Consider the following 23,991-nt stretch of genomic DNA (forward strand, 5'->3'; position numbering starts at 1 on the left):
GAAACTAATACAATAGAAAACAAAGCTGATATAAGTAAGAGAGCTGGTCTCAGTTCCCAGGCCCTTCCTGAATAGGAGTGGGGTTTATCCATCGTCTCTTCTGAGCTTTGAGAGCGGAGCCCATCCCTCAGGGGCCTCAGGAGAATGGATAAACTCTGAATGGAAGTCTCTAGTCTTCCAGCCCAGGGGCATGGCTGTGTTGTGCCCTGAGAGAGCCAGCCTCAGGCCTATTTGCCTGATTTTAGTCTCTCGACTAGTGGGTTGTCTTTAATCCATAACATCTGCTGTGATAACAATAACGATAATAATCCTTTACCTTTGTTGAGCTCTTACAGTTCGGAGTGCTCAAGCACGACATGTGCTATTCCTGGTAGGAGTGAACCCAGCCATCTCGTCAGATCCCCAAACACCCTTTTAGGTAAGTAGGGAAGCTGTATGCTCATTTTACAGATGAGAAAAGTGAGGCTCTGTTTGAGGTCTCATTCCAGTGAGTGGGTGAGCCAGGACATGGAGGCTTCAAAGGCCCTTCTTCACCCCCAAGATTCCTGTCCTTGAGACATCTCTTCTTCCTGTTCTGATCCCCGGGTTCCCTGAACAAGCCCCTCTCCCCTGCCTTCCTCACGTGGAGAGGAAGTTCAGATGGCTACCCTGAGCAGATACCTCCTCTCTTGACCTGATAGTGAGCTTCTCGAGGTGGCGGGGTGGGGAATGCTCGTAGGTGTCTTACCACAGGGCTGGGCCTGGAGAAGGCCCTCAATCCTTGTTTGTTGATCTAGAATTTGATTGGGCAGGATTAGGCCTGTACCTATCAGAAATATTCTGGGCTGTGCCAACCAGCACAGTCGGACAGAAGAGCTTGAGGGGGAACCGCCACCACATAGGGAATCCCCCGTGTCTGGGCTTGCTGAGGCGGCCACGTGGTGCCTGGGCATATCGGGAGGCACTGGGAGCATAGGTCACACCGGTACAGCCTCCTTGCAGGGTGGTGGGGCAGGAGAACTTTTTGTGTCCAAGTTGCATTGGTTTGAAGGTATAACTAGGTCCCTGGACTCCTTTCCCCATAACTGGAGAATTTCCAAAGTCCTGTGGTCAACCTGATTGACCAGTGACTGACCAATCCTGAGAGGGGAGATAAAAACAGACACACAGCTTTATCCATGGACAAATCTCAGCACTTTATTCATCCCTTGGCAGGGAGAAGGGGGCATTGCCCCAAGATAGTCAGCCAGTCGGGTGGGGTGGCTGGAGTATGTGTTGTCTCTCCAGATAGTATAATACATAGCACTGATTATGCAGAAACAGGAAGGGAAGCAATAATTTAAAAGACATATAAGTTATGAGAAAATAATATATATACTTTTTATATCTTGTATCCCCACTGAGGATTTGCTCCCTTGGAAACCAATAAATAGGCGGAGAAAAAGCAGCAATCGGCACCCTTTTGGGACTTGAAGGATGAGCATATGTCTGAGTTCCCCCAAGCCTGAGAGTCAGCAGTGCTTCAGTGCCTCCCACAGGCCCGGAGGACCCTGAGGCCTAGGAGGGGGCCAGAGCCTTGGGCCACCCTCTCCTGGAAAACAAGATGAATGAATCAAAACTGGGGCTAGAAGAGGAGGTGAGGCAAGGGGCAGGTAGGGAAGGAGAGAAGGTGGCTTATGGGGTGGCAGGCTGGAGCTGCCAGGATCCCCCTGCAAGGCCCCGAAGGTGAGAGCCAAGAGGAGGAAAGAGGAGCATTCCTCCCAGCCCCAAATCTTCTTGTTGCATCGCTGCAGAATTTCTCTTTGGTTGTTATTGGGGCCCTCCCGCCTGACCTCAAGGGCTCAGCAGCTCCCAGACCCGAGTGGACAGTGCCTTCCTCATGACCCACCTACCCTCCCACCCCGGCGGCAGGGGGGAGGGCATGGAGGGTGGAGGGGCAGAGGGGGAAGAAGGGAAGGAGCTCTAACCTACCGGTGTGGGTGCAGAGGAGGGGAGGGCCAGGCTGCTTGGCCCCATGGAGAGAACAGAGACGCCCAGGAGTGGGATTCATGGGAAATGGGCCTGAGGTTTCATGGCAGGGGTGGGGCTAGGGTTCTTAAGGGCCTGGTGCACCCAAGCCAGGTTTCAGGCTGGGAAACACCTGGGTGGGAGGCAGAGAGCTCAGATCCCAGGCAAGGTGGTGAACCCCAGGATGGCAGGGAGGAGAAAGGAGGGTCCAGTTCTCCTGCCTGATCTCCGCTTGCCATCCGGCCTCCCCGCTTCCCACTTCCCTGCCAGGGAGTTCGTCATGGCAAGAATAGCTTCTAGAAAAGGTGCTTGGGAGCTGGCTGGGCAGCCTGTGCACGTCTGACTGTGACCTGCTGGGAGGGACCCTCAGGAGGAGGGAAGGGGCACAGGTGTCTGCGCTGATCTCAGAGTTCCGGGCTCAGGTCCCAAACACTCAGGGAGCCTCCTCCCCTCACTTCCTAATACTGTCAGGTCTCCGGGGAGCCCAGGTGATGCAGGAAAGCCAGGGGTCCTCGGCACCCAGCCTCCCCAGGAACTCCAGATACAGAGGGTGCCCAGGCAGTCCCATCAGCCCCTGGTCCGTGGCTGGCCAGGGCTGGGGGAGCAAGGGCACCGCCTCGGTTCAGAGGCAGAGGCAAGGCAAGACTTGAGATGTGAGCTTAGGGCAAGGGTTGGGCAAAGGGTCAAAGGGACCTTGGTCAGAGCCCTCTGTCGGGGGAGGAGACTCAGAGGAGCGAAGAGGTGCAGGCAAAACTGACCCCCGATTCCAGTTTACCCAGTCAGGAAAACCTCTGGCCAGAGGTTGGAAGGGTAGGACTGTGAGATATTGTTATGGAGCCCAGTGACTTTGAATAGCTGGTGACAGTCCTGTCGGATCCCTGGCAACCCACAGAAAAGCAGTCACTGTTTCCAACCCTCCTCTTCTTAGTTCAGGGTCAGGTTTGTCTTCCTTCCCAGCCTAGAGGCTCCAAGCTGCTTTCTTGAGTGTAGCTTATGTTCCTCCTGCTACAGGGGAATGACGTGGGGCTCCTGGGGTCTGGACAGCGGCCTTACTGTGAGACCTCTGACTCCTGCGAGAGGAACTCTTCTGAGGTTTCGGTGATTTTGATCACGGGGTGTTCCCTGTTTTTCTTTTTCCGGGAGGGGGATCTCGAGAGGCCATACTTGGAGGCAGCTACAGAGAACAAAAGGGGTGGGGCAGGGTACGGGCTGGAGGTTTGGGAGCCGTTTAATATGATGACTTTAGGGCCATGATCCCCCCACTGTCCACCTCCCACCATGGGTTCTTGGGGCAAGCGAGCTCACCAGTTCTAGATCTGGACTGCATACAGCTGATCACAGTGGCTGAGGGCAAGTCCATCCTGGGGGAGGAGGAAATGGTGGGATGTGAAGGGAGCCTGTGGCTTAAGCTCCCCTGGGATTGGGGGCCTGGGGACTGGCATGTGGAGGGCAATTCTTGGCTGTCACTCCCAGCTCTGGGCTGCCCTTTTGTGTGACCCTGGCTAGCCAGCTTGTCCTCTCTGGGCTCTGTCCCCTTTCCCCTGCATGAATGGCTGTCATTTACTGAGCACTAATTTGTGACAGGCATTTGCATGCAGGATCGTATTAATCCTCCGCACCACAGGCGAGCCATGCTTATGATCGGTCCATTTTCCAGATGGGAAAGCTGAGAATTTAATGAACTGGACCGAGGTACCAGTTTGTTTAAGTGGCTGAGCCAGGACATGAATCCAGGCCTTCCAGGCTCATAGAATCATGCCGGGGGCGGGCAGGGGGGTGGAGAGGGCTGGCTTCCTGTGGGGCTGGTCCTCCAGTCCTCCCCACCTTCCAGCCCCACCCCGCTGGCCCAGCTCCTCACCGGCTCTCCTCGCCCTCCACCAGCTTGCCGTAGGTGGCAATCTCGATGTCTAGGACCAGCTTGGTATTCATCAGCTCCTGGTAATCGCGCAGCTGCCGCGCCATGTCCTTCTTGGCCTGCTGCAGGGCGGCCTCCAGCTGGGCCAGCTTAGCCTTGGCATCCTGGAAGGCCAGCTCACCCTGGTTCTCGGCTGCCTTGATGTTCTCCTCCAGTTTCAGGCACTGCAGCCAGGAGGACAGAGGGAAGGGGTCAGTGAGCAAGGTGGGAGAGAGAGACCAGGCCAGGGCCAGGAGCCCACCTCTGTCCTTGGTGGGGGTGTGCATGGGGAGGGAGGACTCAGCACGGCATTCCTGAGCGTGGTAGTGGGTCGCCTTGCAGCAGGAGGGCATTCAGTTAGACCTAAGGAGACACTTCCCCAAGGCCACCAGAGGGGGAAGTACAACAGGCCCCCAGAGGAGCCTGTCTCAACTGTCCTTAAAGGATGGCACTTCTCTGGCTGGAAGCTGGGGCTTAGGCCTCCCCTCCCTTCTCTCCGTGTAGTTGGTGGGAGGCCTGGAGGGAGGCGGTGGGCTCTGGGTGTATGTGGCGGGGCCCTCCAGCGTTCCAACAGCCCCGGCCAGTTTACAGAGCACTTCTACCTGCAAGGCTCATGTGATCTGCAGAGCCATCTTAGGAGGACAGATGAGGAAACCGCGGCCCAGGGATGCTAAGTGACTTGCCCAGGGTCACTCAGCCAGGGCTTGCTTCGACTCAGCATGTGTGAGTGTGTGTGCGTGTGTGAGAGTGGGCGAGAGTGTGTGTCCCACGCTCCTCCCTGCTCCACCCCCAGGTGGGTACTTCAGACGCTCACGTGGCTCTTGATGGAGAGGATCTGGGATCGCAGCTTCTGGATGCGCACGTTGAGGTCAGTGATCTTGCTGCGGCTTCTCTGGAGGCTGTTCCTAGACTCGGCTGAGCAGGCAGCCCGCTCTTCCAGCTGGAGGCCGTGGAGGAGGCGGCAGTGAGGGGCCACTCACTGTGTCCCCCCAGCACCCTGGCCCCTTGCCCCTTCTTCTTCCTCACCCCGGCGCCACCTCCTCCTCTGTGGCCCACCACTCCCGGCCAGCCTCCCCCTCCTCCCCCCACCAAGTCCGTCCGTCTCTGGATGGCCTCTCCTGGCTGCCCTAGACTGAGCCCCACGGGCCGTGCCCACACCTGGCCTGGCGTTGCCAGGGGCCAAGGCACAGCGCTGGGCTCTCACATTCTCCTTCCTGCCTGTGCACTCACTGCTGTGGGCTCCGTCCCCCCTGTGTTTCCCCATTCCCCTCTCCCAGGGTCTCAGCACGCAGAGCTGCAGGCGGCCTCAGCCATCGCTGCTGCAGCCCGTTCTGCCCGGCTGCATTTCCCCAGCCTGCTCGTGAGCTCCGAACCTGGCTCCGGGAGTACGCCTTGGCCTCTTCCAGGCTGCGAGCCACGACGGCGCCATACTGGGCCATCACCTTCTCCACGATGCCGCTCAGGTCAGCGTGGCAGCGGCTGTCCATGCCCACGGTCACCGACACGTCCTTCACTTGGGCTGCCAGGTCCTTCAGCTCCTGGCCGGGCACAGACTTGGGGGCTCAGGGCTGGTAGGGGGGCGCCAGACCCTCAGCCAGACATAGTCCCCACTGTGCCTTCATCCCCCGGGCCGAGGGAGGGCGGGCTCCTCCCTGTCTCCCCGGAGAGATGATCAGAGGATAGATGCCTCCCTGCCCCGCCTCCCCAGCTTGGACTCTTGGGAAGCAGCTCTTGGCCCCCGCTCACCCACCTGTTGGTCTTCCTCTCTGAGAGGGCAGGGAGGGACCCTTGGCTCCAGGGGCCCACCCTACAAGCCTTATTCCTCTTCAGTTTCCCCCTGTCTACACTGTTGTCCACTCCCGGGGTGGACCACCTATCTCCTCTCCTGGCAGGGGAGGAAAGGGCCCAGGACCTCTGGGCCTGAGGGAATTCTACCATTGGGCAGCTTGGCCTCCCCTATCCCTGCCCTCCCGGGACGGGAGCTCCCCGAGGGCCTGGATGAGCCATTTTCACCTCCAGGCCTCCATACCTGGCAGGGGAATGTCTCTGTTGAATGCATGTTGGGATGGAAGCCCATGAATGATGAGGGCAGGAGCGGACCAGAGGCTGACAATCGTGCATCCCCACTCCCCTGCCAGCGGCCAAGGCAGAGGTGACTTCAGGGTCAACCTGGGGACTCAGTGCCCCTCCCCGTCTAGCTGAGGGGCTTGCCCGGCCACAGCAGGATTTAGCCTCAATATCTTCTCTTCTCTCTGTCCTTTGGGATCCTTCTTTTCCCCTCTTCTCTGTCCTCTTCTCTGCCCAGAAAATGCTAGCCTATGTCCTCAGAGACCCCGGAAGCGGTAAAACCTCCCATTTCCCTGGGGGCTCATGATAGACCAGGCTGTGTGTGTGCTAAGGGCTTTCCAGGCATCGTCACATTTCCTCCTCATCAGGCTGGCACGATTGTTAGCCCCAGATTACAGAGAGGAAGGAAACTGCAGCACACAGAGTTGATGGAAACAGCTGTGAGTGCAGGGCTGGACTTCAGAGCCTTTGCTGCTCCTGCTAAACTCACATAGCGGGGTGGACACAGGAGCTGAAGCCCCAGATCTGCTTTCTGTCATGCCCCGCAGCCTGACAGCTTTCTGGCCTGAAGGTTCAGGGGTGTTTAGAAAGGCAGGTGGGGACAGGTGTCTTTGTAGGGGCTGCAAGGTGTCACCTCCAGGGCCCTGGGCTGCTTTCCCTGGAGGTGCTGATCAACAACCTGGGCCTGGGTGGGGCCCGTGTGGGAAGGAGTGAGTGGGTATAAGCAGAGTGTCCGTGGCCAGCATCTTACAGACAGAGTGAGGCAGGTGGCCGGGGAGCCTCGGAGAGGCAGGGAGGGGGGCCGGGCACCCTGGGAGGGGGGGCGGGGCTCAGCCGGGGGAGGGAGGGGGTGGGACAGGGTCGGCATAGTTACTTCTGCTGGTGTTCACAATCCATCCTTGACACTTACTTCAATCATCAAAATTTGGTCAGTGTTCTCATTTTTATGGCATATATATATAAATATATATATATATATATATATATATATATAATTAAAAAAAAAAAGTTTGTGTTTGATTCAGGATCCAAACAAAGTCCATACGCTGTCATTGGTCCATATGTCTCTAAGTCTCTCTTATTTTGTAGATACCATCTCCATCTCTCTCTGTCTCTGTTTATTGATTTTCTTTTTTGTATTGAAAACACCGAGTTGCTTGCCCATAGTCTGAATTTTACCGATTGCCCTGCGTGTTGGTGTTTAACGTGCTCCTGTGGCCCCTGCATTTCCTGAAAAGTGGCAGTTGGATCAGGAGGCCTGCTCAGATCCAGGTTTTGTTTTTGGCTCATGACCGCATTCTGATCTAGGTTCCTGACTTTGGGCCCCCTCCTGACCCTCATCTGTCTTTATGCTCAGCGAGGCTGTGGCTGAAGCTCTGGCGTCTGGACCTGCGGATGCCGCTACTCCTGACCTGCAGCTTGTGTCCCTGTGGCTGTGGACCGTGGGGTCGGGCGGCTGCGAGGCCTGCAGAGGAAGGCCGCCCCTCCCCTGTCTGCTCGCTGCCCGACCCTGCCCACTAGCACCTCTGGTGGTCAGGATCGCCTCCTGGAAAAGGCAGCTTGGGCAGTGGCAGCACCCTGTCTCCACCCTGGAGCCAGCGGGACTCTGAGCTCAGTGGCCAGCCGCCCTTTAGGGGGTTTCCTGATGGAGGGTTTTGGCTGATCTTCAGATGAACTTAACAGAGATCTCGGAGCAGGGCAGCAGGAGGCCCCAACCCATGCCAGAATAAGGTTGACGGTGCCTACGGATTCATGCCCCACCTCTGCTGCCTCGGGTCATTTTTGGAGACTGACATCTCCCAAATGGAACGGACATCCCGGCCGGAGCTTGGCTGTGAACAGTTTCAGAGATGTAGCTTGGGGCTTCCTCAGTCACCATGTTGTGTAAGTTGGTGGACTTGGGGTGTTTCAGACAAAGCTCTCCAGGGACACTTCCAGCCCAGGCCTAGCGTAGCATTTGTTGTGGACCAGGAAAAGGCTAGGGCGCTGTCAGAACACAGGGCACCACTGGGGCAAAAGGATGGGAGAAACATAGCTGATGGGACAGCCTCAGATCCTTTCTGGAAAGAGGCAGCGTAAGCATGAGCATGGTAAACAGCAGCAGGAAGTGGAGGGTTTAGAACATCTGCAGACATGCCGGCCCCTGCCGGGCGGCAGAGGGCATAACAATACTGACTTGTGTGGTGTGGAAGTGCCACCATGGGATGTGCACCTCCAAGTTGGCAAGAGTTAAGCTGAGGTACAGTTTAGAGCTTCTCTTAGGAGCCAGAGTCTGAGGAGGCTGCCATGTGTATGACCACTCTTGTTGTGGTCCCCCAGGTCAGGGAAGATGGTGACTCTGAGGGGGTACCAGTACTGCTTGGTAAAATGCAGTGTTTAATGGCACTGGGGGACTTCCCTGGTGGTCCAGTGGTTAAGACTCCGCGCTTCCACTGCAGGGGGCACGGTTTTGATCCCTGGTTGGGGAACTAAGATCCTGCATGCCGCATGACGCGGCCAAAAGAAAAGGGAACTGAGCTCTGAGTACCACCACATCTTATTACCTGGGCAACCCTGACCAAGTCTGTAAACTTAGCGGAGCCTCAGTTTTCTCATTTGAAAAATGTGTATAATTATGGAACTGAACACAGCTAACATTTAACAAATACCATGTGCCAGACACTGTTCTAAGGGTTTTAGGATATATTAGCAAAATAAATCCTCACAACAGGCCGGTGAGCTAGGTGCTATTGTTCTCCCCATTTTACAAATGGGGAAATTGAGGCATAGAGAAATAAAGGAACCTGCTCAAGTTCACATAATCACCGAGCCAGGATTCAAATCGAAGCTGCTCTAAAGTCCATGCTTTCTTAATCATTATCCCTACTTTATAGGGTTATTGGGAAGATTACATCTGGAAAGCACTCAGCCTGGTGCCTGGAATGTAGTAGGTGCTCAATAAGCAACAGCTAAGGAAACTATTGTTGTGATTGGTAACGGTGACGGAGCCGGGAGGAAGTGTCCAGGGCCTGGAGCAGCCTCCCGAGGCACCACGAAGGCAGGTGCCAAAGCAGCTTAGTCATGCCAGGTCCTTTTTGCAGGCATCAGAATCCTAGGTGTGCCTGGCTGCAGGGGGTTGTCAGTGGATTCCGCAGCTAATCTCCCTGGAACCAGAGCGTATGGGTGGGGCACGTGGCGTTCTGGCTGGATGCAGCCAGGCCCCCGTGCACTTGGGAGCTGGGCTGTACCCTGGAAGCTGAGGGGGAATGGGGGCCCCAGGGTCCTCTCACAGCCTGTATTCCTGCAGGTGAGGGGTAAGGGGGTTGCCTGGGAGGCTGCAGTGTGTAGATGAGGCCCTGAGCAGCCTATGGCCATTGGCTTCTGGGAAAGGCCTTCCACAACTTACCCTGGGTGCGTGTGTGTGTGTGGTGTGTGTGTGTTTTGGGGAGAGGGGAGGGCTCTTTCCTGGGACCCTGGGGTGGGCCTATATAGCCGTGCTTTTCTGGTGTCTGCTCCAAAGTTGAAACCAGAGAGTCTGGCCTTACCTGGAGCTACTCACATCCCGCCCTGTTTTCCTTCTACCTGAGGTGGCCACGGCTGGCACCTTCCTGTGCTTGGACCTGCTCTGTCTGATGTGGTAGCCACTAGTTCTATGTGGTCACGAAACGTGGCCAGTCAAAACTGAGATGAGCTGGAGGTGTAAAATACCAGATTTAGAAGATTTAGAATGGGAAAAAGAATGTGAAATAGCCCATTCATTTTTTATATGGATTACATGTTGAATAATCATATTTTGGATATATTGGGCTAAATAGAATACATTAAAAATATTTTTTTCTGTTTCTTTGCTTTTTAAAACAATGTGGCTACTAGAAAACTTACAACTACCTATGTGGCTTGCATAATATTTCTACTAGGCAGTGCCAGCTTAGAGACCCACTGGTGTGGGGAATCTTTTTAGCAGTGGGTCAGCGTTCCCTTCTCAGCCTACAGAGGTGTGTGGAGAGAAGCTCAAACCTCACGGCCCGATATCAACTTGCCACCTCGCTGCCTCCCAAAGCAATAATAACTGCTGTTATTATATATATTATATATTATATATAATAATAAAAAATATATTATTTCATATATATTATAAATATATTAAATATATTATGTTATAATATAATATATAATATGATAGTATTTATAATATAACATAAGTAATACTAAATGCACTCCTGCGTTCACTGTGGCCCTTTCTCCACTGCAGTCCTCCAGCAGCACAAGCCATACCTTTACCCCGCCTGTAGCACCCACGCTGGTCCCTACCAAGGGCTGCCCATCATGCTTAGAATAAGGCCCACAGCCTATCCTGGGCCCCAGACCCTGCATGAGCTGGCCCTTGCCCGCTCTGCCTTCGCCACAGCTGCTGCTTTCTCTCCCTCCCCGGATCAAATCATTCCTGCCTCAGGCGCTTCACACAGCTCTTCCTTTGGCGGAAGCCTCCTCAAATCTCTGCTGAGCTGGATCTTCCTCGTTTGGGCCTTCACACGCTTGGGCCTCCTCTGAGACGCACCCCCGTCAACACTCGGGTTCAGGAGCGGAAGCTTCCCTGCCCTCTTGCAGTAAGGCATCACCCTGTTTCTTTGCATACCAGCAACTTTTCACCCTCCAAAATGATCTTGTCCAGATAGGTGCTTATTAGCCTGTCGCCTCTTAGCTAAGTTGTGCCCTCCTGAGAGCAGGGAACTTGCCCGCCTGGCTCACTGCTGTGATGTCAGTGCCTGGCATCTAGCAGGCATGCCATAAACATTTGTTTAGTGAATGAACGGATTTATCCCGTCACAGCCCGACGAGCCTGCTACTATCACTCTCCCCATTTTAGAGATGAGGAAAGTGAGGCACAGAGGGGAGAAATAACTTGCTCTGAGTCACAGAAATGGTAAAAAAAAAAAAAAAAAAAGTAGAGTCAGGATTGGGGCCCAAGGGCTGCTGAGTCCGAATGGAGTTCACAGTCTGGCCATTGGGGCGGGGGCCCAGAAGTTTGGCAGGTGTGCCTCCAGCAATGCTCAGATAGATGGCTGGCTATGCCTGACCTTCCTCAGCTACGTCTCTACCCCTGTAGGGCCTCCACCTGGCCCTGGGCTCGCGGAGGTGTGGGCGAGCAGGACGGACCAGAGGCTGAAACGTTGGTCCTGCTGATGTCTGCCGGGGTGGCAGCAGGCCTGGTGAGTGTGGGCAGCGGAAACCCTCGCCCGCTCCCCACGCCACTCGGTGGGCATTGGAGCCGTCTGCCTGCGAGGGCTGCCTCCCTGCTGTTGGCGAGGGTTGGGGTGTTCTCTCAGTTCTGCCACCTCCCATGGCTGCAGGCAGGTCTCAGGCCCACGGAAGCCCCTCTGGGTGCTGAGCCGCCGGAGAGTACTGAGGCCCACGTGCAGCCACGAGGCCCAGTCTCCGTCTCCACAGGGCGAGGCCCTGAAGCCATGGTCAGCAGCCCTAGGGCCATTTGAGCAGACCTTTCTGATTGCGGTGGTGACTTTGACCCCTGCTCTGCCCTGGGCTGCATTGCCATAGCTTGGCACCAGCGGTTTGCAGCACACAGGCCGCTGCGCCCGGTCATTCCCAACTAGGGTCCTGCCTGCTTGTAGATGAACTGAAGCATCGCCCCATCAGCCTCCTCACCCCTGAGACGGGGGATGTAGAGAGGAGCACACACGTCCCAAAGAATGCCCGGGAGGCAGAGTGGCGCCGAGGGGCGGAGTCCAGTGGCAGGGCTCATCTGCTGGCGGCACTGGCAGTGGGACAGGCCTTGCTGGGCCGCTGTCCCCCCAGGCTCAGCTGAGGCCAAATGAGAACGTGTCTGGAGGCTCCTCTGTCTACATTTACTGGGTCTTTTTTTCTGGCGGCACCACGCAGCATGTGGGATCTTAGTTCCCCAGGGATCGAACCCATGCCCCTTGCAGTGGAAGTGCAGAGTCTTAACCACGGGACTGCCAGGGAAGTCCCTACTGCGTCATTTTTGTCTGGGAACCAGAGAATCTGACTATAGGTCTTTCCTGCCTGACCCCAAAGTGGAGGAGGGTGCCGTGAAGGCCTATCAGAGCTAGAACTGTGGGTGTCTGCAATTTAGGCTACGGGGATGAGAGAGAGGTTAGTTCAATTAGAAAGGTTGTTCAAGGCCTCCTGGTTCCCTGCTCTGAGGCCACCTCCTGACCCTTGATGTACCTGGTCCCCTGCATGCCCTCAGCACTCCAGCACACATGAAGGCAGGGCTCTCCCTGAGAGAGGCTTTGTGGGAACCTGCCACACTCCATGAAATGAGTGACGAGGGGACATGTTGGATTATTGACGGCGGCATGCAAGGGGTTTAGGAAATTGTTACATCTGTGGCTGGCAACAGTGAGTGCCTGCTGAAGTTTCCACGACCCACTGGACACCTTTGCCCCCCCTGCATCCCTTACCCACGCCTCAGCGGGACCCTGGCCCCATCTTCTCACCTGCTCGTAGATGCTTTTCATCATTACCGCAAAGCTCTTCAGGCCTTTTAACTTGGTCTCTAGTTGTGTCTGTCGAAGACGCTCTGCATTCAGGTCCTGGGGGTGGGAGCAGCAGTGAATGATGGGAGAGGGAATGGAGGGGTCCCAGGGCAGGGGTGGGGTAGGGGGGACTTTGCTTCCTGGGTGAGATGGGGGTGATTCCCAGAGGGGACGTGGCTCAGAGCCTGGCAGAAGGAGCAGGGTGGGGACAGGTTCCTGCCTCTCTGCCTGTGGTCCTGGGACTCAGCCTCTGGAGGCTTTGCTTGGGGATCCTGAGCAAAAGAGGGCAGAGTGTCCATGAGGAAGGAGCCCCCGGGGCAGGCTGGGGAGGCTACCTTCTTCAGCTGCACAGCGGTGAACTCCATGTCCGTGCGCTTGGAGACCTCGTCCTCATACCTGGGAGGTGGGGAGGGAGGGAAGGGGGAGGCAGGGAGAGACGGAGAGAGAGAGGGGCTGCTCAGCTGGATGTGGTGGGACTCGGTGAGGGTTTGTTTAACCCTCCTTGGGTGGGGCTCAGGGCCTCTGTAGTTCCATTTGGTGCCTTGTGCCAGTTAGGAAAACGTGGTCCCTTTCTTCAGGCGGATGCAGCCCCTCTCCTCCACGATACCCTAGTGTTGGCTCTGGGGAAGCAGGCATCCCGCTCTCCAGGCTCTCTCCTTCCTGATGATCAGCCATTCCTCTCCCAGTGGCATCTGCCCCTTTCCTGGCTCTGCTTCACATTCACCTCCTCCAGGAAGCCTCTCCTGATTGTGCAGCCCTTTCACCCTGACGTTTTGTTCCCTCATCTTTTTCCCATCTCCTCCCCGGAGAGTCTCAGTTTCAAACAAGCTGTGCCTTTGGTTGAGTCTGCTCTGAGCATCTTGCTCACACGTTATCCTCTCCTAACTCTACCTGCCCCTGCAGCCCCACCCTTATCCCCACTGCTTTGCTAGACAGTAGGACACCATGCCATCTTCCCCGCAGCGGGAGGACGGGAAGGGCATGGACTTTGCGGTCAGATGGGTCCCTGGTGTGTTTGGGGGCAGGTAACTCCACCCCCTCGCTTGTCTATCGGGGTGTGGACGTGTGCCTGTGCATGGGTGCATGCGTGTGTGCATGGGGGCTGAAGTCCACCAGCGTTCCACAAAGGTGGGTTCCCTCTCTCCTCAGATGTGCCTCTTCCTTGCTCGAGTCCACCTCGTATTCAGAACAAGGACACTGTTGGATGGGGAGGCAGGCTCCCTGGATCCTTGACCTTACTTTCTTGGCCCCCGGGGTTGGTGTCGGCCAGCTGCATGATTCCCACCTGCAGCCCTGCCTGCCCCAGCAGATGTGGGGATTCTGTGGCTTCCTGTTTTCTCCCCTCCTCTCCAGGGAATGCCTGAATCACTGGCAGCTCTAATTACAGCCACCCGCCTGCCCCAGTCCCTGACCTCACAGATGGCGCAGTGTCACCCATCGCCCATGTCAACTAGCTGGACCTGCCATCCCCTAGGCCTTCTTTTCCCCCAGCCTCCCTGAGGGACTCAGAGGAGTAGGCCCCAGGGGGTGAGAGCCCATGGGGCACTTGGGTCTCTGGAACTCAGTGTGCTGAGGGCCTGCGCTCTCCCCGGTCACTGCCTCGGCTTCCGAGAGTTTGGAGGGACTCTGAGAGTACGGGTCATGGGGGCAGGGTGGTGGGGAGGGCCAGGGAGACTGGTCTGCCATCTGGGGCCTGCCAGGGCAAACAAAATGCCCAAGAAGCTTTACTTGCACCCCCTCCCGTGACCCTCAGAGCTCCCAGCCAGGGATGTCCTGTTGGTCCCATTTCACAGATGAGGAAATGGAGGCACAGAGAGGGGCTTGGAGGCTCGTGTAGTGTGCTGGTTAAGCGTGGGGCTCCAGAGCCAGACTATCTGGGTTCAATTCCTGGCTGTCTTGTTAACTAGCTGTGTGACCTTGGATAGGCTACTTCTGTGTGCCTTTGTCATGATAATGTTGATGTCGTGAGTATTAAATAAGTTAATACATAAAGTGTTTACAACGCTGCGTGGCATCCACTAAAGCTACTGCTATTATTATTACCCAAGCTCCCTCCTCTCCGACACCAGGCCCCGGCCCTCAGCCCCTCTGTCTCAGCATTTCCAGAAAGAAACCACGGGAATCCTCATTGCAGGCGAGGGAGGGGGCAGTTCTCTGCACATCGTTCACAAATCTGACTTGAAGAGGCTTCCCTCTGGAATCTGGGGGCCTCCTGAGTTGGGGACAGGGGTCTGGGGAGCCCCAAGCCGAGCAGCTCCCATTGACTGGCCCTCCCCACGCGCACCCTGTGTCCAGCCTCTCCCCTTCCCCCCCTTCTCTGGATAGCAGAGCTCTGCCCGCCTGGGTGCAGGACCTTGGGGAGAACTGTCCAGCGGGGAGCCCTCCTAGGTGCCAAACCTCCTTTTTACCCCTCACTGCCCTTCCCAGCCTTCTGTGCAGCCTTCCAGCCCCCTTCTCATTGACTCCACTGCATTTCAATTCCAGGTCACCCCCTCAAACAGATGCTCTTGTGCAGCAGACAGCTTACACAATCGTACGCGACATTCCTGAGTCACTTGCTGTGTGGCCTTGGGCAAGTTGCTTTCCCTTGCTGGGCCTCTGCTTCATCCTTAGTAAATAGAGGGGTTAGCTAGCTGATCCTTGGGGTCCCTGCTACATCAAAGCTTTTGGAAGTCTCCATTCCTCTAGAGGCTTACGTGATGCCATGTCCCCCCATTCACCACCAATCCCCTGCCAGTCTGTCAGCCACCGGCTCCCAAAACCATTCTTAGCCCTTTTCAGCTCGTCACACCCATACCTCCCCCCCCCCCCCAAACTTGTTTATTTCTAGGAGTGAAGCTGATCTCATCGGCCTTGTAGAGTCAAGGCACACCCCTCCCTGTCAGGGCTTGGCCTGGCGTCTCCTGGCTCCTGGGGGCCCCAGGCTTCGCACAGCCAGGCTTCAGCTTCTATGGCTCTGGCCCGCAGACCCAGAAACCCTCCAGCCTTACCTCCCCCAACTCAGGAGTGTTCCCTACCCAGAGAGGTGAAGAGAGGCCCTGAGCCTAAATAGTAAAATCAGGCAGCAGATGCAAACCAGGCAGCAGGCCAAATGAGGGGGGCTGAGCCAGATTAAGACAACAAGTAGTGTTTGTACAGAACGTCCAGTTACAAAGTGCCTCTGTGGATGTGATCTGGCTGCTCTCACGGGAGCAGCTTCACCCGGGAGCTTGTGAGGTCAGGGATGGGACTTAGTATGCGTGGCTATGTGACTGAGGACAAGCCCCCGCCCTCTCTGGGCCTCTGTTTCCTTCCCCATAAAAGGAGGATCCAAGTTGCCATCCAGCTCTGCCATTCTCTGCTCCTTTGAGGGCCAAAGACCTGCTAGGTATCAGTGAAATGAGTCGTGGGCTCTGGTGCACCAATATGATTTGCCTCGTCCCCGTCAGAATGGGCAATCAGATTCCCTGTGTGTTTCCCTAGGACCTGGGAGGGCAGGGCTTGGGGGAGAGGTGGCCCCCAGGTCAGAAAGGGGCCCAGCCTCGAGGACCAGCCCAGGCCAGGGCTGCAGATCATGGCAGTTGGCTGGGAAGTTCCAGCCAGATCCACAGATAAGGAAACTGAGGTCCCCAGAGAGGGGAGAGCTCCCTGTGTGACCCTCCCCTCTGAATGTGGTCTGAGCAGGGGAGGCCATGCGGAGAGGCGGTGGGCAAAAGCTGAGCCAGGTCCCTGGACTCCTGACAGGCTGCCTCCACCCTCTGACTCTGGAGGCTTTGGGCCTCGCCTCAGATCATTGGCCTGGGGTCTGGCCCAAGCCCTGCCAGAGGAGGGTGTGGGTTCAACCGCACCCTGTCCTCTCCTCACCCTGCAAGGGTGTCCTCCTCTCACTCCTTGCAAGGAGACCGGCCTCTCTGCTCTGCCCAGCCTCCTTGTCCTGGAAGCCGTGGCCATTGTCTGGTCAGAAAGGGTCACCTCTCCTCTGAGCTACCAGAGTAACTGGTCTGCCTTTCTAGACTGGCTGATTCAGCTCAGCAAGCCCAAGTCAAGGACCGCTGTGTGCTGGGCACTCAGCCTTTCAGGGGTCAGAAGAGTGGCCGTTTATCAGCCCCAGGCACCACGCTGAACTCTCGGCTTCCTCCTCACACCAGCCCTGGCTTGGCATCAGCCATCACCGTTCCCACTCCACACGGGAGGAGACTGGGGTTCACGTGTGAGGCAACTTGCCCGAGGTCACAGAGCTAATGAGGGGTGTGGGCAGGGAGTAACCCCCTTCCACAGGACATAGTCATGCTCAAGCCTGGGCCCTTAACCACTGGGCCGTACTGTTGCCAGCTGCTTATCCCCCTGTCTTTGTGTCCCATTAAGTTATAAAAGCATCCTGCAGGCTGGGGCTGTTTTCTTTTCCTCATCTCTCTCTAGACCCCAAGTCCACCACTGAGGTCAGGCACTCATTACCTCTAGGGGATTGTTTCCTTGTGCAAGCAAACCCCATCATTTCTGCTCCCTGCCTGCCCGCCCCCTTCTCTTGCCAGTCCAAGAGAGATCAAAATCCCAAGCTACATTCAAAGCAGGAGCCCATCTGTTGCTCTAGCTGGTGACACAACTTCCCGTTGCCAGAGGGTCATGTGGCCGAGAGCCAGTGTGTTTATGGGCACAAGAGGAGGGTATGGGGATGCCAGCTGTGACAGTGCCCAGGGGCCAGCAAGCACAGACAGGGCTTGGCTGTCAGCCAGCATGAGACTGGCTTCGTCGCAAGGGTCACTATTTGGGGGGTAACTGTAGCTTCACTGTCATATCCTCCCAATATTTAGAGTACCGCTAGCACACTGCAGGTCTTCAATAAGTAAGTGTGGACTAAAGAATTGTTTTTTAAAGAAGTTTCCTCTTTTTCTGGCCTGGGCTCCCAGACCTTGCCCCTGAGTGCAGCTTGATCCCCAGCCTCAGTCCCGGCCCACATCCCCCATAGGGCGCCCCCTACCTGATCTGAAACTTCTGCACCATCGCAAGCTCCTGCAGCAGTTTGGCCTCGAGCTGGGCCCCCTCCTGGTTCACTTTGCGCAGTTCCTCCTGCAGTCGGCCCTGGTACTCCTCGTAGAGGTGTCCAAGGTCACAGGCTGCAGAGTCCCGGCTCCGCAGGAAGCGCCAGTGGGTCTCCAGCAGCTGGTTGCGCTGCTCCAGGGCTTGCACCTGGGAGAGAGGAAGGGCTGTTGTGAGAGGGCCAGGTGCGGCCCAGCCAGCTCACCCCCCTTCCGGGGGCCTCCATGGGAAGGGGCAGCGCACCTGCTCGGAGCACACCCACCCGGGGCCCTCACTCAGAGCCTTCAGGTGGCATCTCCAGTTACCGATTTTTCAAATGGCAGATGGTGAGATAAAAGGATGGAATCTGAGAATCCCAGGGAGGTGGGGACAATTAGCCAAGGTTTCCTACGGGAGGGGCAGAGCCAAGGAGATGAGGGAAGGGGGACTAAGCTGTGAACGTGCCCACATGCGACAGGCTCTCCAGGCCTGCCTGGGACTTGGGTGGGAGACCCCAGGGAACGTGGGGTGTCAGAGGCTGGACATCTTTAATGCATTAAATCCCCAAACAACCCGACGGGGTAGGTATTATTTTCAGCTGCGCTTTACAGACAATGAAACAGGGTACAGGGAGGTGAAATAACTTGCCCAAGGTCACACAGTTAGCAAGCGGCAGGGCCAGGTGCGGAATCCAGGCAGTTTGGGCTTAGAATGTTTGAACCGCTGCAGCATAGGCCTCCAGTCGGCCGCAAGGTCTCTGCAGGCCCTGGGACCCAGCTGCCCTTGCCGGGCGGGCTTCTTGCCTCTAGTTAGGGCTGGTCTTGCCTTGAGGACAAAGACTGGGAGGGCTCTGGGCCCAGGGCTCCTTTCAAACTCTGCGTCCTTCACACTCTCCTGCTCAGACTTCTGCAGGGGCTCGTACAGCTCCCACCCCAGCCACTGGCAGATTGGCAGGGTCCCTCCTGAGTCCTCTGCTTCCCTCCACCCAGTTCAGCCCAGTGCAGCCTGGGGGCTCCCCCCTGCCTCTTCCCCACCCCGCCTGTCCTCTCCAGGCCCAGCCTTTCTCGGGCACTCACTCTCCTTCCCACCATCCCAGCCCCTCCCCCACGTGCTCCCAGCCGCCTCCCCTCTTCCCTCCAGTATTCGGCCCTCCTCGGTTTATCTGCTCCTCGTTTGTCCTGATCTACCACGTTCCCTATCAGACTGGGAGCCATCTGCTCGCCTCTTGGGGTCCCTAGGCCGTCAGAGCCCGGGACGCGGGTAAGCCACTGAGGCAAGACGGGTGGCTGGGGCTAGGCCCCTGGACAGTGCAGGCTGTTGTTGTCGTGAGGATGTTGTGACAACGAGCCTGGTGAAGTTCCCTGTGACCACAGGCAAGTAGCTGGACCTCCTCCCGTCCACGGCTGGCATCAGCTCCCAGAATCACATCCTGAAAGAGCCAGAACCACAGCCAGGAGCCTTTTGGATCAGCTGGTCTATACCCTTCACATACAGAGGAGGAGATAGGGACCCAGGGCAGTCAGATCATTTGTCCAGGGTGACACAGCAACTCGGTGGCCAAGCTTCACAGACAGGCCCATCTGATGGCAGCTGCCTGCTCTGGACATTCGTGCTCCTGTTCCTCCTGAATTTGGGTGCCACGTGGGCTCGCCTCTCTCTCTGTCCTACCCACATTCCCGGGTTTCCCTGAGATACTCTGATGCTCTGGGGAAGGCCCCTTTGACCCTTGCAGCAGACAACACCAGCGGGAACACTGGACAATGGCATTTGTGGGCTGTCATTCCCCTCCTTAACTCCCACTGGTACCGGCAAATTCTGCTTGAAGCTGACTTTAAGCCTACAGTTTGCCGTCATCGCAATCAAACAGGTTCAGTAGGGATGCGGTCAAGAGAGTTTCTGTCCTACTCGTGTGTGTGAGGGATTGCTGGGTGGGGGTGAGGGCAGGTTTCTGCTCACTCCACCTTCCCTGTGTTTTGACAAGTAAGAGCCCCATGTTTCTACTGGGGGTGGGGTGAGAGGAGAGATGTGAGACTCCTTCCTCCACCCATAAGCAACCAAAAAACCCTTTAGACCAGGAAGTCCTTCCCTTAGTCTAACCTCGATCCCCTATGCTTTAGTACCTGCCTGCTGGGAGATGGTGTGCATTTGGCCAGCCAGTTCAAGGGCACTTTTGCCTCTGGGGGATCCAAGGAAGCCCCCTCCTCCTGCTGCCCTTGGGGGAGTTGCTTGTTGTCTCAGTGGGTGGTGATGGAAACTCATCCCCCACCCAGAACCTTCCCTGCAGAAGGGCTCCTCCCTCTCAGAACAAAGGCCTAGGGAGGGCAGGAAATCCTGGCACCCTGTGAGGTGCCGGATTAACTGCTTCCAACTTGTCAAGGCTGCCGAGCGCTCCCCTCTCATTCCCCTTCCTCCCTGTCCTGGCTGACCCCTGCCCTTAGATCGTAGGTGGCAGCTTTAGGAGGAGCCTCAGAGAGCAAGCCTCTGGTCTACCTGCTTCCCATTTTACAGATGAAGAAACTGAGGCTCAGAAGCACAGAACTCACTGTGACCCAACTCCAGGGTCCTGGGCCGCCCCACTGAAAAGCAGGCCCAGACGAGGGTGGGGAGAGATGTGCTTCTTGTGGAGGGAGCTGAGCAGCCTGGGATGGGCTGGGGCCCCCTCTGAGGAGGGGAGCTGACCGCCTGGGAGGCTTCACGTCCCCAGCCCATGGCCCACAGTCCAGGCAGGTGAGCGTTCGGAGCGATGCCTCTGGCACTTGCAGGTCCTATTCCTCAGGTGGAGGTGGTGTCACATCCTCTGCCTGCAGCCAGAACTTGGCTTTGCCTAAGGAGCCTCAGGGTCTCTTCGTCAGGAAGGGCTGGTTTGTGCCTTCCCGCGTGCAGGTGCCGGGTGGCTCTGGTGACTTCCAGAGGCCACACAGACCAAGGGAAGACACTGTGCCTAACTCTCTGTCCCCAGGCATTTTACCACCCCTCTGGGATTCCCTCTCTATAGCCTCCTTGGGCGCCGCTGGTAGTCCTTCCTCTTGTCCCACCTCCATCCCCTCTGGTGTCTGCATGTGAAGGCGAGAGGGCCCAGCCGGCGGCCTCTGCTGGCTGTTGGCATTGCCCCCCCCTTCCTCCCTCGGCCTCCTCTCCTGCTGCTGCTTCTCCTCATCCCCCTCCTTCACGGCTGCAGCTGTACCAGTCCCTCCACTGGCATGAGCTCAGGGCTACCCTCAGAGCAGGAGCAGAGCAGGCAGGTGGCGTCTGAAGCACAGAGAGGGTAAGTGCCTTGCCCAAGGAAACACAGCCTGCAAGTGGAAGAATTAGCTTTGCTCCAGGGCCCCTCGGTGGACTCCTGGGGTTCTCCCCGCCAACCCTTTCCCTCTTCCTCCTCCTCCTCAGTGCTCTCTGATTTCTCTCGGTGCCTCAGAGGGCCCAGAAGGGGATGCGGAGCTGGAGGGTGGTCCTGCCTGTCTCTTCACTTTGCCTAGAGCCCACCCCTCCACTGGTGATGGCATCTCACCCCCCGGCTCATGCATCTCTTTCCAGCCCCGTGCTGCACCCCTACCCACGAAGCTCCTCCACCCCTCCCTCCATCAGGGCCCTTCCCTCCCTCTTCCCAGGCTCCCTCCTGCCTGGAAGGGACTAAATGGGTTCAAGAGTTCCCTGGGCTGGGCCCATTTATGGTATTTTTAATATAACAAACAGAATGCACCTGGTACCTGGTAAGGACTTTATAAATGCTTTTCAAAAATGATCCCGTTTGACAAGCCCATTACACCGACGTGTACTGAGGCACAGAGAGGTTAAATAATTTGCCTGAGATTACACAGCCGGTCAGAGGTGAAGCCAGGATTCAAACCCAGCAACGCGACTCCAGGTTTCACATTCTTAACCTCTGCTTGCTTCCACTTGGGCCCTCATGGTCTTTACAAGGAGGGATTTGAGCTAATAACAGACCTTCTCCATAGAGTTGGTGGATCAGCTGAGACTCCTTGGGCAGAGCCCCAGCGATCAGCTTCCCCAAGGGGCTGGCACCCCGGCTGCCTGCGTCCCACCCTGAAGAGCACCATCCTCAAGGCCAAGGCTTGAATTGCGGGTTGGGAAGCTCCAGTTCTTCTGAAGATCTCAGAGGGCATCGCCCTGGCCCTGGGAACAGAACCCAGACCCCTCGGGCCCCTCCCTGTGCCTACACACCCCTTCTGTCCCCATGGCGGAGAGGCACAGGGTGATATCAGCCCTGGCGTTCAGGGAGAAAGCCACCCATCCGCGCTGAATTACATAGCTCATGAAACATTCCTTTTAAGGGATTAAGCTGTACTTGGAGAGGAGGTGGCTCTGCAGGGACCTGCCTTCCCAGGGCAGCGGGCTCTTCTCCTAGGATGGTTGTCCTCCAGTTGTCACTTCCCCTCCACACCCCTACCCCAGGCACCCCAGGTGTGGGCGCAGGAATGCTGGTCTGGACACATGAATGCGGGAGAGGGGGCCGGGGAGAAATGACTCCCACCTCAGAGGCTACTGGCTTCGTGTCTCACAGACCTGAGTTCAAGTCCAGACCGTACCCTTGCTGGTTGTGTGACCGTGGGCAAGGCACTTCACCCCTGGGCTGCTCCGTCTCCTCATCTACACAGTCGGGGAACTAGCCACTGTGGAGTGCTGGGTGGTGTGGGCAGAGCACAAGCCGGTGCTCCAGATATTACTTTCTTCCCTCTTCCCCTCTCTGTGAGTGCCCACCTAGTGGAAGTACAGAGGGACACAGAGGCTGGGAGAGCAAGGGGAAGAGAAGGACCCAGCCAGGGGCAGAAGGATTGAGGGGGTGGGGGCAAGAAAGTTGAGTTTTCCTTATCTGTAAAATGGGCATGAAAATGACTTCTTTCCTAAGGTTGAGGTGAAACTGAGATAAATATGTAAAGTACGCAGCACAGTTCCTGGCACATGGTAAGCTGTTAACGATCAGTAGCTGTTACTATCTGACTATTATTCTCGGGCAGGGCGGGAGGGAGCAGAGCTTCGAGGGCTGGTTAGGGGCGGTTCTTGGAGGAGGTGAGTGAGGAGAGGGTTTGGGAGGTGGACAGGACTTCCTTGGAGCTCTTGAAGCCCTTGCCCTGGGCCGGAGATGGACACCAGTGCCCAGACCAGCGTGCTGGCCATGGCAGTGGGGTCCAGGAAGTGGAGTGCCAGGGACTCAGTCCCTCTACTCAGGTGGGTGCAGGGAGGACTGGCTCGCCACCTGTTTCTGACTCGCAGCATCCATCCCTCGCATTCCTATCTCCTGACGAGCCAGGGCTGCATCCCCATTCTGCAGCCTCCTTCTGGCCGCCCCACACGCCCCAACCCCCCAGCCCTTGCCAGTGTTTCTGACCCTGGAAAGCTGAACAGAGCCAGCAGCGTGGACAGGAAGGTGGGCCCTGTCCATCTACCTTGGAGTCAGACTGCAGCCCGTGGCCCCATCAGCCATTCCTACGAGGGGGCATCCTCTTGGTCATACTCAGAGCCCCTCCCTAGTCCACGCCTGGGAGGGAGGGTGACCCCAGGCCATGCAGCACATTATTATCCTGACACCCCTCAGAGGCCATTCTGGGGGCCCTTTCTCCCCCATGTCAGGATGGCGCAGGGACTTCCCTCCCCATCTCTCCGCTCAGAGCTAGCCTGCGGAGTTAGCAGTGCCGGCTTCCCATTGGCTGGGGGCGGGTGTGAGACGTGATGCTTGGGAAATACAGAGCTCAGCCACCTGCCCAGGGCTTAGTTTTGAGAGAGCCCCTCCACACCTTTTGCTCACCTTGCCAATCAGGGAGGCAAATTTATCATTGAGGACCTTCATTTCCTCCTTCTTCTGGCTCTTCTGCTGCTGGATAGCTGGGTCCACCTTGAGGTCCAGAGGTACCAGCAGGCTGGGGTTCACGGTCACCTTGTGGATGGTGCTAGCTGTCAGGCAGCCTGTGAGGCTGCCGGAGCTGAAGCCCGGCTCGGGGGCCCTGTAATTGCTCCATTCGGAGGTCCCAGGCCAGGGACTGCTCGCCTGGGTCACCTCACAGCTGTTGAGGTTGCCGAAGCCGACGATGCAGCAGCGGCAGGCCATCGCAGCCCCCGGGGACCCAGAGCGGGCAGGGCGCAGGGATGGGCGAGCGAGCCTTCGAGGGGTGGTGGCAGCTGGCTCCGGTCGCAGGCAGGGCAGGCTGGGGACTGAGGGGCAGACACCTGTCGCACAGGGCTCATTAGCTCCACGAAGGCGTGACGCCTCCCAGCCCGACCAACCTGTTAGATGATGTGGTTCCCGCCCCTCCCCCGGCACCATGTACCCATCTCCTCCCGGGGCAGGGATCTGCCTTGCTGAGGGGGGCTGTTCTTAGGCCTCCCAACCAAGCCAGGCCTGGCTCCAGGGGAGAGGGACATGGCTGGGCTGGCTGGCTGGGTGGGGGTAGGGTGGTAGCCAGAGGAAAGGCAGATTCAACAAAGAAGGAGAGAGAGAGAGCTATGCCTCTCACCGAAGACCTCACTGCATACCTGAAGGTTGACGTATCTAGGCTTACATACTTCTGGAAAAGATGAGGCAAGCGCAGGCCCTGG

At 57.1% G+C, this 23,991-nt stretch overlaps 1 protein-coding gene across 2 annotated transcripts; it reads right to left on the minus strand.

Moving 5' to 3' along the window:
• Nucleotides 1-1,164: 1,164 nt before the first annotated feature.
• On the minus strand, nucleotides 1,165-23,503 carry KRT80 (keratin 80). 2 transcript variants are annotated; one of them, XM_059935937.1, is made up of 9 exons: nucleotides 23,204-23,503; nucleotides 17,402-17,610; nucleotides 12,780-12,840; nucleotides 12,406-12,501; nucleotides 5,254-5,418; nucleotides 4,695-4,820; nucleotides 3,845-4,065; nucleotides 3,292-3,347; nucleotides 1,165-3,160 (listed from the first exon to the last, which is right to left on the minus strand). In XM_059935937.1, exons 1-9 carry the CDS (start codon nucleotides 23,501-23,503, stop codon nucleotides 3,036-3,038), a joined length of 1,359 nt encoding a protein of 452 aa, XP_059791920.1. In that variant the 3' UTR covers nucleotides 1,165-3,035. The 2 variants fall into 2 exon arrangements, with proteins under 2 accessions (XP_059791920.1, XP_059791921.1); XM_059935938.1 differs by having other exon boundaries at nucleotides 3,074-3,195.
• Nucleotides 23,504-23,991: the final 488 nt, after the last annotated feature.

This window comes from Balaenoptera ricei, chromosome 10 (assembly GCF_028023285.1).
Source record: "Balaenoptera ricei isolate mBalRic1 chromosome 10, mBalRic1.hap2, whole genome shotgun sequence".
Taxonomy (NCBI): domain Eukaryota; kingdom Metazoa; phylum Chordata; class Mammalia; order Artiodactyla; family Balaenopteridae; genus Balaenoptera; species Balaenoptera ricei.

Coding starts and splice junctions, on each gene's coding strand:
- KRT80 (XM_059935937.1), bottom strand. CDS start 23,503: ATGGCCTGCCGCTGCTGCATCGTCGGCTTCGGCAACCTCAACAGCTGT. Junction 4,066..4,694: donor TCCTCTCCATCAAGAGCCAC/GTGAGCGTCTGA, acceptor TCCTGGCTGCAG/TGCCTGAAACTGGAGGAGAA. Junction 3,348..3,844: donor GTGGAGGGCGAGGAGAGCCG/GTGAGGAGCTGG, acceptor CTCCTCCCCCAG/GATGGACTTGCCCTCAGCCA.